At 43.2% G+C, this 12,500-nt stretch overlaps 1 protein-coding gene across 1 annotated transcript in view; it reads left to right on the plus strand.

The window, feature by feature from the left end:
• The window catches only part of wdr41 (WD repeat domain 41), a 16,469-nt gene extending 13,223 nt beyond the window's left edge, over nucleotides 1–3,246 (plus strand). Inside the window, exon 13 of the mRNA XM_080419076.1 lies at nucleotides 1,447–3,246. Within this exon, the coding sequence (XP_080275202.1) occupies nucleotides 1,447–1,590 (144 nt within the window). The 3' untranslated portion in view covers nucleotides 1,591–3,246. The remainder of the gene's footprint in view (nucleotides 1–1,446) is intronic.
• The last annotated feature ends 9,254 nt before the right edge of the window (nucleotides 3,247–12,500 follow it).

Raw genomic sequence — 12,500 nt, forward strand, 5'->3', positions numbered from 1 at the left:
GGTAGTTGTATTTCACATTGCATGTGTTGTCAGCTTGTAGATCTGCAATTTTTGCTATTCGTCATATGACAAAGTATTTTGAACTTAACTCATTCAGTGCCAAAAATATTTCTGGCTATATCACCCCTGTGCCAAGGCCAAAAATACATTGTAAAAAAAAAGTGCTTTGGAGCCGAGATACAGCCTTTTCAGTAAGAAGTTAAACAAGAAGTGAATGGAGCAGCAAATCTTCAAATCATCATATCTTGGGTTCTGAACCTTTTTCATGACGTCTCAGACGTCATTGGCACTCTGGGCTTATGAAAAACGTGACGTCTGCGACGTCATTGGCACTGAATGAGTTTGTGGTGTAAGTGATAAATTGCTCAATTATTCTGATAGTAATCATGGCTATAGAGTACTGAACAAATACTCTATAGCAGTGATTACTATCACAATATAGAGCTTTAACTATTTACTATATAGAGATTTATACTAACAAAAAATATATATATATATGTATTTTTGTTCAAATAATATCACTTACAGAACCTTCTTATACTGTACTGTACTGGTTATACTGTAAATAAAAAACATCACGTGGATGCACCTGGAACGTATCATCAGTGTTGTAGCCTGGGGTCGACGGGTGTTTCGGGTCTCTCAACATACACCCTCGCCCAGGTGACCCAGCCGGGGTTGATCAAGCCCCGACTTACGTCCCAGTAGCTACCCATGGTCAGTCCTCTTAGGGCAAGACAGGGCCTCTCAATCCGCTTCTCCGGAACTACTCTGCCGGAACCGGGGGAGGCTCTGGCATGTGGAGGGACTAGTCTCTGTGGATGGCCTCCTGGCCGGGCTCCTCCTTCATCTCACCAGGTCCAGGACCTGAGCGTTGCACCAGACTCCCCTGCTCCAAACATTTCACTCCGGTGTGATGGTGTCTTGGGCCGTAATGGTAGTGCAGGCTCCACTTGCGGCTTGCCTGAATGGCCCTCCTTAAAGGCCTCACCATGGGTTTGTTGGGTTTCTTCGCCAACCCATACTGCTCCCGGGTGCCCAAAAATTATAATGTTTAGTGTCATGAAGAACGCTCCTGTATTGAGATATATATATGTATATATATTATGGGTTTGTTGGTGGGTGTGTTGGTATCAGATGTTCATACTGTACAGTATGTGTTATTATTAACGTATTATTATATATTAACGTATAATAATAATAATTATTATTATTTAACTGATGGTGGATGTGTTGGCATCAGATGTTTGTATGAGTGTATTGAGTGTTATTATTAATGTATTTAATAATTCATATTATTATTGGCCTCTCAGATGTTCATACTGTATGTTATTATTAATGTATTTAATAATTCATATTATACATATTATTATTGACCTCTCAGATGTTCATACTGTATGTTATTATTAATGTATTTAATAATTCATATTATTATTGACCTCCCAGATGTTCCTGAGCTTCGGGGGGGAACAGTGTTTGGTCACATGTTCGGCGGACCACCTGCTGATCCTGTGGAAGAACGGAGACACTCAGTCCCACCTGAGGAGCCTGGCACTGTTCCAGAAACTACAGGACAACGGAGGGCTGTGACCTTTTCACCTTTGACCCTGCCCTGTTCCAAAAACTAGAGTACAACGGAGCGCTGTGACCTTTGACCTGGCAGGTACTGCACGGGTCTTCCTGAAACCGAAAACCGGAGACCTGACTTGACCTGACCTCGGGTGCGGGTCGGCTCCATTAAAATGTCTGCGAGTTTTGGGTCAGGGCATCTGAAATGGACGGACCCTTGAAGACCTGATCAGCTTTTCTTTCATATTAACCCATTCAATCCGGGTAATTTTTAGATTTCTTTGGCTATAAAAAAAATAGCAGATCTACAAGCTCATACCGCGGCCACGTTTTTTTTAAGCGAACATTTGTAACTAAAATCTTTGCTTCTGGGGGTATATTCCAAGATGTGCCCACATTTTCACGATTTAAAAAAAATAGCAGATCTACAAGCTCATAACGCGGCAGTCACTCGGTGGCGCGCTATGAGCTTGTATATCTGCTATTTTTTGAATGGCCAAAATAAATCTTAAAATGACACAGATGATGCTTTCCCGACCATAAAGGGTTAAACTCGCTCTGTTTTCAAATGTTACGTATCGTCTGTCCTCGCATATTGACTGAGCCACGTTTTACGTTAACAGCCGATTGAAACGCAGTCGATCTCTAAGTGCTCTGGACCAGTGGTTTTCAAAGTAGCTAATATAGAATATATAGCTAATATTAAAATCAGTTTAACCACTTTAACCCCTACATCAGCTTTTTGAAAATATGCCCCATGGTCCGAATTTACTTAAATGATTATGTTTCACTACTGATCAGATTGTCACACTGTCATTTATATTTGTGATGAAAATTGATCATGCTACTGATGGTTGTGTGTTTGATGTGTGTTGATGTGCTCGCGATGTAAAACCTTTCATTGTCATGATGGCAAGTTGGCATGCTTTTAATTAAGTGCTTTTATTGATGAGCCAAATCTTCCTTACATACATGTTGTGTTGTGTGTGTGTGTGTGTGTGTGTGTGTGTGTGTGTGTGTGTGTGTGTGTGTGTGTGTGTGTGTGTGTGTGTGTGTGTGTGTGTGTGTGTGTGTGTGTGTGTGTGTGTGTGTGTGTGTGTGTGTGTGGTGGGACAGCGTATTGACCTGTACGTTTAAAGCCTGATCTATACTTTGCCTTACGACAGTGTCCTGTGCCGACAATAGCAGATCTACAAGCTCATCGTCTATTATACGAGACACTGCCGTACTACAGAGTATAAATCAGGCATAATGTCAGATCAAATTGAGCCTTTTCAGATGATACTCGCCCATCATCTTCTGTTACTATGGAAACCACGCGTTTGTCTTTGTGCCAAATATGTTGTGCCTTCATCAGTGGTGCATTATTTTTGTATTTTTATTGTCTTGCACATCAGCCTCACATCGACTAAACCAGATCAGCTGTAGCATCTGGTACAACAGAACGTGTATAGAATATTGTTGTATGTTTAGCATGAATGTTCTGTGATGCTGTGGATTTGAGTTTGTGAATGAAAGCTTCAGTCTTGTTTGCTTAAGCAGGAGATGACACCATACTGTATGTTACTACGATTTACTTAATATTCTAAATCTTGAAACTATTAATTTATTTACTTGATAAGACAAATAAAAGTCCCTGTCATTCATGTACTGTACCGTTAATCTGTGCGAAGCTGATACAGTACATTGTAAAATCTTGAGTGTTCATTTAAAGCTATATTATGTACGTTTTTTTTTGCCCAATCTGCATGGTAGAGAATGTTAATACAATACAACTTACAATACAACATACAATTGGGGTGGTTGTATTTGGTCTCTATTGAGACATTTAGATCCTGTGTCTGGGTGAGACATGACCTTTGACATGATCCTGTTTCTGGTTTTTCTGTAATTTCTCACCTGAGCAAACAGGCAGGCTCTATTAGCTCAGTGGTAGTTCAACACTTGGCGCAGGAGATCCGGGTTCAAATCCGGGGTGGAACAGGAGAGTTACATTGTACATTGTCTCCATAAAAAATCCATCAGACGACTGCAGGTGATTCAGAAAGCTGCAGCTCAAGTCTTTACTAATACTAATTAAGTGGAGCATATTACTCCAGTTCTTAGATCTTTGCACTGGCTCTCTGTATGTCAGAATCAAGAATCAATTTTAAAATAATGCATAATAAAACTGCTGCATGTTTTAGGGCCAAAATACATTTCTTTCACCTCTCAGGTCATCTGGGAAAAGTCTGCATTCTGTCCCCAGAATCAAAACTAAACGTGGAAAAATGGCATTCCGTTTTTATGCACCACATCCCAACTCCCAGAAAACTGTAGTCTGCGTTTATATCAAAGTTGAAGACTTTTCTGTTTTCTACTGCATTTAATGTAGGTTTTTGGTGCATAATATAAAGTATAAATAATATAAAGTTGTATAATATAAACGTTTGCACATTATTTGAACAAACCTACCTTGTTACCTTGTTGTTGACATGTGCTATACAAACCAACCTGCCTTGCCACAGTAAAGCTAATGACAGAGGAGATGTTAGGTCAGTAATTATCTTCACCCGGCCGACGGGCCGTGAACAGAAGACTACATATGAGGCACTGCTCGAATGATTGACACGAAACTTTGCATGCAGAGTAGGCAGAGGTTCTTCCTATAGGTTTGAAATCAGCCTCATGGTGGCGATATAACAGGCCATACTTGTACTTATACTTTACCCTATAACTATTGAACCGTGGGTCATAAATTCTAGTTAATTATCCCCCCTGGATGCCTTGGATCATGAAATAAACCCCGATATAGGCCCCATCCATTTCCACCTGAATAGATTTTCCACCAGTTTGCGTTTTCTTCAAAGCACACCTTTTACTATACCTACTACTACAGATTGTGTCACACAAAATCCCAAGAATCGTCGAGAATCGGTACACATGGTCTCTGGAGTCATGTGATAAACATGTATGTATATTTTTCATATTCTGATTGGCTATGATTACACACAGGGCGAGAGGCCTCTGGACAATGCATAGCAGAGTGGCTAGCTACTCATTTACTGTAGCTTCCTTTAAGCATATTATCCAAACCATACAGTATACACAAAAAAAAGTGCATTAACAAAAATGGCGTACAATTCTAAACAAACCCCCTCCGTAGTTAAATGTAAATCTATCCAGCCTAGACTGGGGTAAATTTTCACATTCTGTGTGCGTGTATGTAGCCTATGTATGTGTGTGTGGCTGTAAATTACCGGATACAGTGGAAACCAGTCTTTTAACAGGTAGCCCTGTGAAGGAAACGTCTAGCTAAAACCAATCCAAATAAATAAAATTACCTGGATTTCACAGCAAAATGCAGGTCATGTTTAGAGGCAGCAAGGTAACATGGTAAACGATAAATAAAGGCACCTGCACTTCATATATATCCACCAATAAGAAAACAACCACCTCTGGCCGCTGGCTTGTAGATTTCCAAATCATGTAGGCTACCCATCAATTTGTGAACTGGTTGAAACTCTGAATCATACATACTCACAGCACGCACAAGATACATACAAATTATATTGATGTTTAGACAAGGCAGAAGTTTGCGATCGCTGCTCCACTCCTTATCTGGAAGTCTGTATGGATCAGCACCTTTAATGAGACATATTTCTTTCTCTAATTAACATTCCCTCTTCTTTTGAGTGCTGTATTAGTCGCTGTGTCTGACCTCCATTGCTCCTTGCTGGGTTTTGCGGTTTGTGGGAGTGCGCTGCTCTGATAGGTTGATAACATCATCCTATCACTGGGAAAGACACCTCTAAATTCTGCACCGATCGGTTGTCAAAGTACATCACATTGCTGGGAAAGTTGCATCCAAAGTCCAACAAAGTAATGAACACAGGTATGGATTGCACTCAATTCAAGAGAGCTATCTCTGAAGATATAAAATGAGGAAAAAAAGGTATTAAGTTAGCCTACTTGCAGTGTGCACGAGGAATTTGGCACCGATCAGTCGAGCAGTTCTCAAGATTAGCCAGATAGACAGACCCTCTTATAGACGACTAGGGGCGGCAGTGGCTCAGGAGGTAAAGAGGACCCTTGAAAATCGGAAGGTTCCCGGTCCGATTCCCATGTGTTAGTGGGAGTGTCCCTGAACAAGACACTGAACCTTGCAGCTCCTGATGAGCAGGTTGGTGGCTTGCATGGTTGCCTCCTCCATTGGTGTGTGAATGGCGGAATATAATGCACATTGTAAAGAGCCTTTGGAATGGTGCTATATACCATTTACGGCTAGGCTCCTTCATAGCCTTGTGTAAAAAAGAAAGAACACTACTTGAAGCTCCTAGCAGAAGTTTAGGAGCAGGACCACATCTCCTCCCTTCCGTTCACCTATAAATGACCTTCCATCCCTCCCACCCAGCTACTAGTCTCCCTATTCAGTCCTCTTCCTACTCTTTCTTTTCTGTAGAGCTCTGAGGGTGTTTGTCATGCCTGAGAGCCATGGCACCCAACGAAGCTTCCCCAAGTCAGCAAGCTCATCATCAACGACTCTGAAGCTGAAGTCCCTCGCCTTCTATTCGGTTCGTTCATTTCAATCATTCTCGTTTCTTCAATAAAATCCTGTAATGCATTTTGATTGCTGGTGTGGTCCTTGCTAGTGAATCTTGTCCTTGTTGAATAGCTTTAGCTTCTATAGCAGGACATCGCTTCTTCGGGCCAGTTGGCGATTGTGAGCTGATCCACGAAGTTGATGACGACGTGGATCATGACACAAACGATGTAGATGATGATAATAATGACAGTCATTTTAGGGTATTTCTCGTGGACATACTTGAGATTCGTCCTGAGGTTCCAGATTCCCAGCGTGAAGTACGCCGCTAAGGTGACGATGCCGGTCTTGCCGAGGACAATGACGATCGTCTGTCCGCTGTCCGTGGTGAGGACGACATGGCCACCCTTCTCGTACGTGTATTTCTGCTTCAGAGCCTCGGCGGTCTCCTCGCTCACGAACACAGCCGGGATGGTGATTTTTATCCAGGTCATCACGTCCCAGCTGTACTTCATTCTCAGCAGGATGTTGGAGTTGACGTTGTGGACGACGGCCGCCTCGAACCCGGCCCTCTGAGCATTGAGGACCTTGACGTCAAAGTTGCAGCCGCTGCCCCTGATGAGGACGACAAATCCCGGCAAGGGGGCGGGGACGATGGGCTCGCAGGCGTCCTCCGGCCACGCAGCGACCAGGACGCCCTTCAGCCCGTCGCCCGGCGGGATGTAGCCAAAAAGCGCTGTGAGGTCGTCAAAGTTCCTACTTTTGTTGTCGTACGAGTAAGCGGCGATGTTTGCCTCAACGGGCAGCAGCAGAAGGTTGAGGAGGGCGAGGAGCAGGACGGCGAGGATGGTGTTCTGAGAGGCAGACGGCATCGCTAAGAACCGAATTCCATTAATCTAGTTTGATAAAACTTCAAAATGAATCTGTCAGCACAGCGCTCACACATTTATACTTCCAAACTCTGCCCAGCTGCGAGCCGATTGGACAGAGCATTTCGATGACGCCATGGTTGCTACGGTAGCTGTGGGCTTTAAAGCTGTCAAATAAATGATCAAACCTTGAAAATACTTATACTTTACACACAGATCTTGAACACGCTGCTGTCATCCCTAACATTCCTCACCTATCAACTCAATTTCCCCATTTGGCCCCCTCCAATCAGAACCAGCTCATTGATATCGGCCCTTTAAAATGACTCCTCCTCCTCCCTCGTCTCACTTGTGCTATCTGTTCAGGTAGACAGGTAGCTGTCATGTCAGACGCCGGGTCCCGTGTCCTCACTCCTCGCCGCAGTAATCGACGTGCAGCTTTCCTCATGGCCAGATGGGAAAATCCTCGCTACCTTGTCCGATCACGGCGTAACTGCCGACCCGGGTCTTCCTCGCTCTCAAACTTGTCGATCTCTTATCTACATTCATTCAATCTAGCTCAGCCCGATCATACATCTGAAGATTCCCAGAGGCTAGGCCAAGGCCAAAAAGAAGCACACCACCCCGCAGCGCTGCAGTCGTAACAACTCGTGGGGCTTCGGCCACCTCTCCTGCCCAAATCAACCCGCGTCCCGACGGCTCTCAGTCTCCACTACCCAGCCCTGCTGCTCTGCTGATGACAGCAATGACTACTCTGATGAATGCAGTGGGGACACTGGATTCCCGGCTGAATCAACATGGGTCCATGTCCACCTTCTCTGCTAGTCCTGCGCTCTCTCCCCATCTCTCACTACTACTGCTGCTAACAACAAGTATGTCCCAAGTCAGTGGTGCAGTGCCAGGAGTGAAACCGGAACGACGTCCAATTCCCACTACAAGCTATAATCCTCCTGCCTTCAGTACCTATGCAGAGACCCCCCAGAGAGACGTCCCTGGGAGAGAGGTTTTTATCCACACATCCTGACTCTGTGTTTTCAAATTATCTCTTGACAGGGCTGTCACAAGGTTTCCGTATTGGTGTTCTCACACATCTAACTTCCACCCATGTGTCTCCCAATTTACAATCTGTTTTTTTTATTTTATAATTTTTTTTTTTTTTTTAATTATTATTATTTTTTGTTTACATACTGACAAGTAATACAGTCATTACTGAAGCAAATAAACAGAGTATCTCCAAAAAGTCAAGACAATGATTGGGTAACAGGATAGACAAATATCAAGTAAGAAAAAAGATGAATAAGGTATAAACAACAGCAAAACAAAACAAAAACAATCAGACAACACACATAAAAGAAAACAACAGAAAACAAAACAAATACACAATGTAAAATCTCCAATAACATGTATATAGAGAACAGTCCATGGTCTATAAACGCCACATTGAGTTAAGCACAGGTATGGTCATTGAAAGCAGTTATACATGTCATTGAGGTGATAAGCAGGTATACACCAAGGTTTTATTACACAACAGATTGGCTACACAATCTGCTTTTAAAGAACCAGAGGTTGTCCTTTCCCTACTAAAGAAGTGTCCAAAGGTTATATGGGCCTTTCACCGTTCCACCGTTCCACCGTTTAAGCCTTTCCATATTAATCCTACTGGAGTCGCAACACGTAAATCCTCCGGCAAAAAGTATTTAATTGTTGGCATGTCTGTACAGTGAAGGCTTGGAGGTACCCATGTAACCCATTTCGATTCACATATACTGTATATTGAGGTAACAGGTCAAGGGACATTTGAAACATGGTCAAAGAGGTATTTTGCCCTCTTCCCGACAAGGTAGCATGACAAGGTTGGTCCCATTAGAAACCTGAGGTTGTCTAGAATTAATTAGTATAGCGTGCCAAGGTCTCCGAACGATTGTGTTGCCGGTGTTCCTGCCAGCAATCCTCATAAATAAATAAATAAATAATAATAAAAAAGAGTACTTCTTCCACCACTGCTGTCCAATAACAAAGCGGTTCCCAAACTGGGGGTCTGGACACCCAGGTGGGCCCCCAAAAATGTTTTGGGGTCCCCCTGATGATTTGCTTGATGTGCAACATTGTTTTCTCACTCAACAGTAAACAAACCAACATACAGTATAAGTGTATAGGGTATCTGCACATTTGTAAAGTTACAATTTAATGACTTTTAAGACCTTTTTAAGAAAGAGGTAAACATTGTGAAAATAGCCGAACTACAAGCTCACAACGGCTCACACTGCAAGGCGTTGTGAGCTTGTAGATCGGCTATATTCACAATATTTATCTGTGGAACCGATTCAAACTAAACAATTTCAAGTTCTTGTCAGGGTGGGGGTCCTCAGTTCACGTATACGTGTGTGTGTGTGTGTGTGTGTGTGTGTGTGTGTGTGTGTGTGTGTGTGTGTGTGTGTGTGTGTGTGTGTGTGTGTGTGTGTGTGTGTGTGTGTGTGTGTGTGTGTGTGTGTGTGTGTGTATGTATGTCACAGTACGATTGGAGAACCAGTACGATTGAAGACAGTGCGCTCGTTTTTAGGCACGGGGCTTCGGGGCGAGGCGGGGCTTTTCGAGACAGGGTTTATTAGCGAGGCTCGCCATAGATATATATAAAGGCTAGATGGCTCAAGGGGGCGTTGCAAGCATAGCTCAACCGCGGCCATCTTGCGACAGTCATTCATAACATTATGTCTATGGGGCATATACTTTGAAATAACCATAGCGTGCTCAATTTTCATCCGATTTTCAAACGGTTTGGTGTTTTGTAAACACCAAAGATGTAGTTTTGATACTGCATACTTAATTTTATATAAAAAAAAAAACATGATTATAATTATAAGTATGCAGTGTCATAACTACATCTTTGGTGTTTACAAAACACCAAACCGTTTGAAAATTGGATGAAAATTGAGCACGCTATGGTTATTTCAAAGTATATGCCCCATAGACATAATGTTATGAATGACCGTCCCAAGATGGCCGCCATGTGGCAACGTTGTACTCCATTGGCCAGCAGCGCGGGTGAGTCATCTAGCCTTTATATATATCTATGAGGCTCGCGAGGAGGAGGAGGAGAAGGAGGACGCGGCGCTGCGAGGCGGGGGTTTATTTCGCGAGGAGGACTCCTCCTCCTCGCGAGCCTCGCGTAATAAACTGTCCTCCTCCTTCTCCTCCTCCGAGGAGGAGAAGGAGGTGCCCGCGCTGACCGGCCGATGCTCTGATAGGCGACACAGCGCCGTTCGAGTTGTAAACCGATAGGGACAGAATAGTTCTTTTCATGGATCACTGTGTGTGTGTGTGTGTGTGTGTGTGTGTGTGTGTGTGTGTGTGTGTGTGTGTGTGTGTGTGTGTGTGTGTGTGTGTGTGTGTGTGTGTGTGTGTGTGTGTCAGGGAGAAAGTAAAACAAAAGCCAGAACACAATAAAAGTATCTTAACAGTCCTGCTTTCAATAAACCAAAAAAAGCATGAGCATGCGCGTGTGTGTGCGCTTGTGTGTGTGTGTGTGTGTGTGTGTGTGTGTGACTGACTGTGTGTGTGTGCTCGTGGCCATATATGTTTGTGCACAAGCCTGGCTTGTGGCTCCCTCTACTGTTGCTTCTACAGAATTGCTGGGTGGGTGGTAAAAACGAGCGCGCTTTCTTCAATCGTACTGGTTCTCCAATCATACTGTAACATATATATATATATATATATATATATATATATATATATATATATATATATATACTGTATATAAAGTTTGTATTAGAGTAGACTTGCAAATGGCAAAAGGAGCCAGGAAATGTTAAATAATATTTAATGTCCACAGTATAAACTTCCTCTAATTTGATTGCCCATCTTTGCATCTCAAATACAAAAGTTAGTGGCAATATTTAGGCATACCAAAATCCATACTGCAACACTCAAATATATAGTACAGTATGTGCTGATGGGTCTAAACTGCAAGTCCCCACAAAACACCCCAGGTAAACCCAGCTTCATACTTGCAACGAGAAACTGGGATAATTTTCTTGCATGCTGAAGCATGTACAGCTCTTCTTGTCCTGACATCACACATGTCAAGTTTATAGAGGTTAGCTCGAGGATCTTTAGTCAATAGCTCACACACCCTGATTGTGCGATGTCAACTGTTATTTCAGCACGAGACTCATATCGAAACTCAAGTGGCACCTGAGCAAGAGGAAATAAAGTAAGAAATGGAAAGCAAGCACACGCACGCACGCACGCACGCACGCACGCACGCACGCACGCACGCACGCACACACACACACACACACACACACACACACACAGAGACTCAGATTGGTTCGTTTTGAACAAAATGCCTCAAATCATGAACGTAGCATGCAATTTCTTGTGAAATTCCTTGAAAACAGGCCGTGTTGTGTTTTTACCTATAACCGATCTGCGTGAAACTGCCAAAAACCTTTGCCCTGCATTTTTCACATCTGCCTTTTAGAGCACCACCAAGAGGCCAATTTGTGATTTTTGGACAGATTCTGTCCAAAAATCACGCAAATTTGATCATTCCAGGCTCAAATTATTAGTATTGCCACCACCACCAATAATCACGATACAATGTTCACTGGAGCAGTGGAACCTCTGTTTTGTTGTGGGTACTTGTGTTGTTGTGGAGCATTTCCTATAACAAAGTATAGATAGCCTACAGTAGTATCATTGCTGTAACTTGGTATCTGGAATGTGATGCTGTTGCTGCTGGTTGAACTATGGGTATTGTGATGCCCTCCCACTCTGTCTACCAGTGCTAGTCTGTTGTGGATGCCTAGTAGGTGAAGCTGGGAGGCCATCAGCTCTGATCTGGAGCACCTGAGCCTATTGATCTGAGGGCAGTCCTCTTCCTGTAAGATTGTCTCTTCTCTCTCCCCCAGGTTGTTTGTTAATCTGTCTTGGTTTACACCTTGCAATATTCACACTGCACATACACTCGCACCCATACACTGCCTTCACACTGATGGTCATTCATATTTACTGACATGTTATGTTTGCTGTTGTTTATTTAGTTTATCTTCAAATAAAGACATTTTATATACTTTTAACCGTGCCTGTGTCTCCCTTTTGTTGCAACCCTGAGTCAGGTTGTAACAGTATCATAATAGATGTCTTATAGTAGCCTGGTAAACCCCCTCCCTCCGGAGCTGTATTTGATTTCAGCAGTGAGTCTGGCCTACAGGCCTGTCTGGGCGTGTCTCCGCAGTTCATAACATGAACTGTCCTATCAGCGTCCTCGCTCAATGTTCTGTGATTGACAGCGAAGGTTGGCCAATCAGGTGGCGAGTTCGAGTGAAACCGAATGGAACCGAGTGCAGCCGACAAAAATGGGACGGGCGGACATTGTTTCTGTGCAGTGTTTTTTGTTTCGGTTTTAAAACTTTAAAACGCTCTCAAACTTCTTTTTTGGGGCACGGAATTTACTTTTAAGATATCGTTTGGATATAATTTAGTTGTTTAACTTCAGTCCCGTTGCGTCATATTGACTGGTGGTTTGGAAAATGAGCTGC

The sequence above is a fragment of the Gymnoscopelus braueri genome (genome assembly GCF_963280865.1).
Source record: "Gymnoscopelus braueri genome assembly, chromosome: 22".
Lineage (NCBI taxonomy): Eukaryota > Metazoa > Chordata > Actinopteri > Myctophiformes > Myctophidae > Gymnoscopelus > Gymnoscopelus braueri.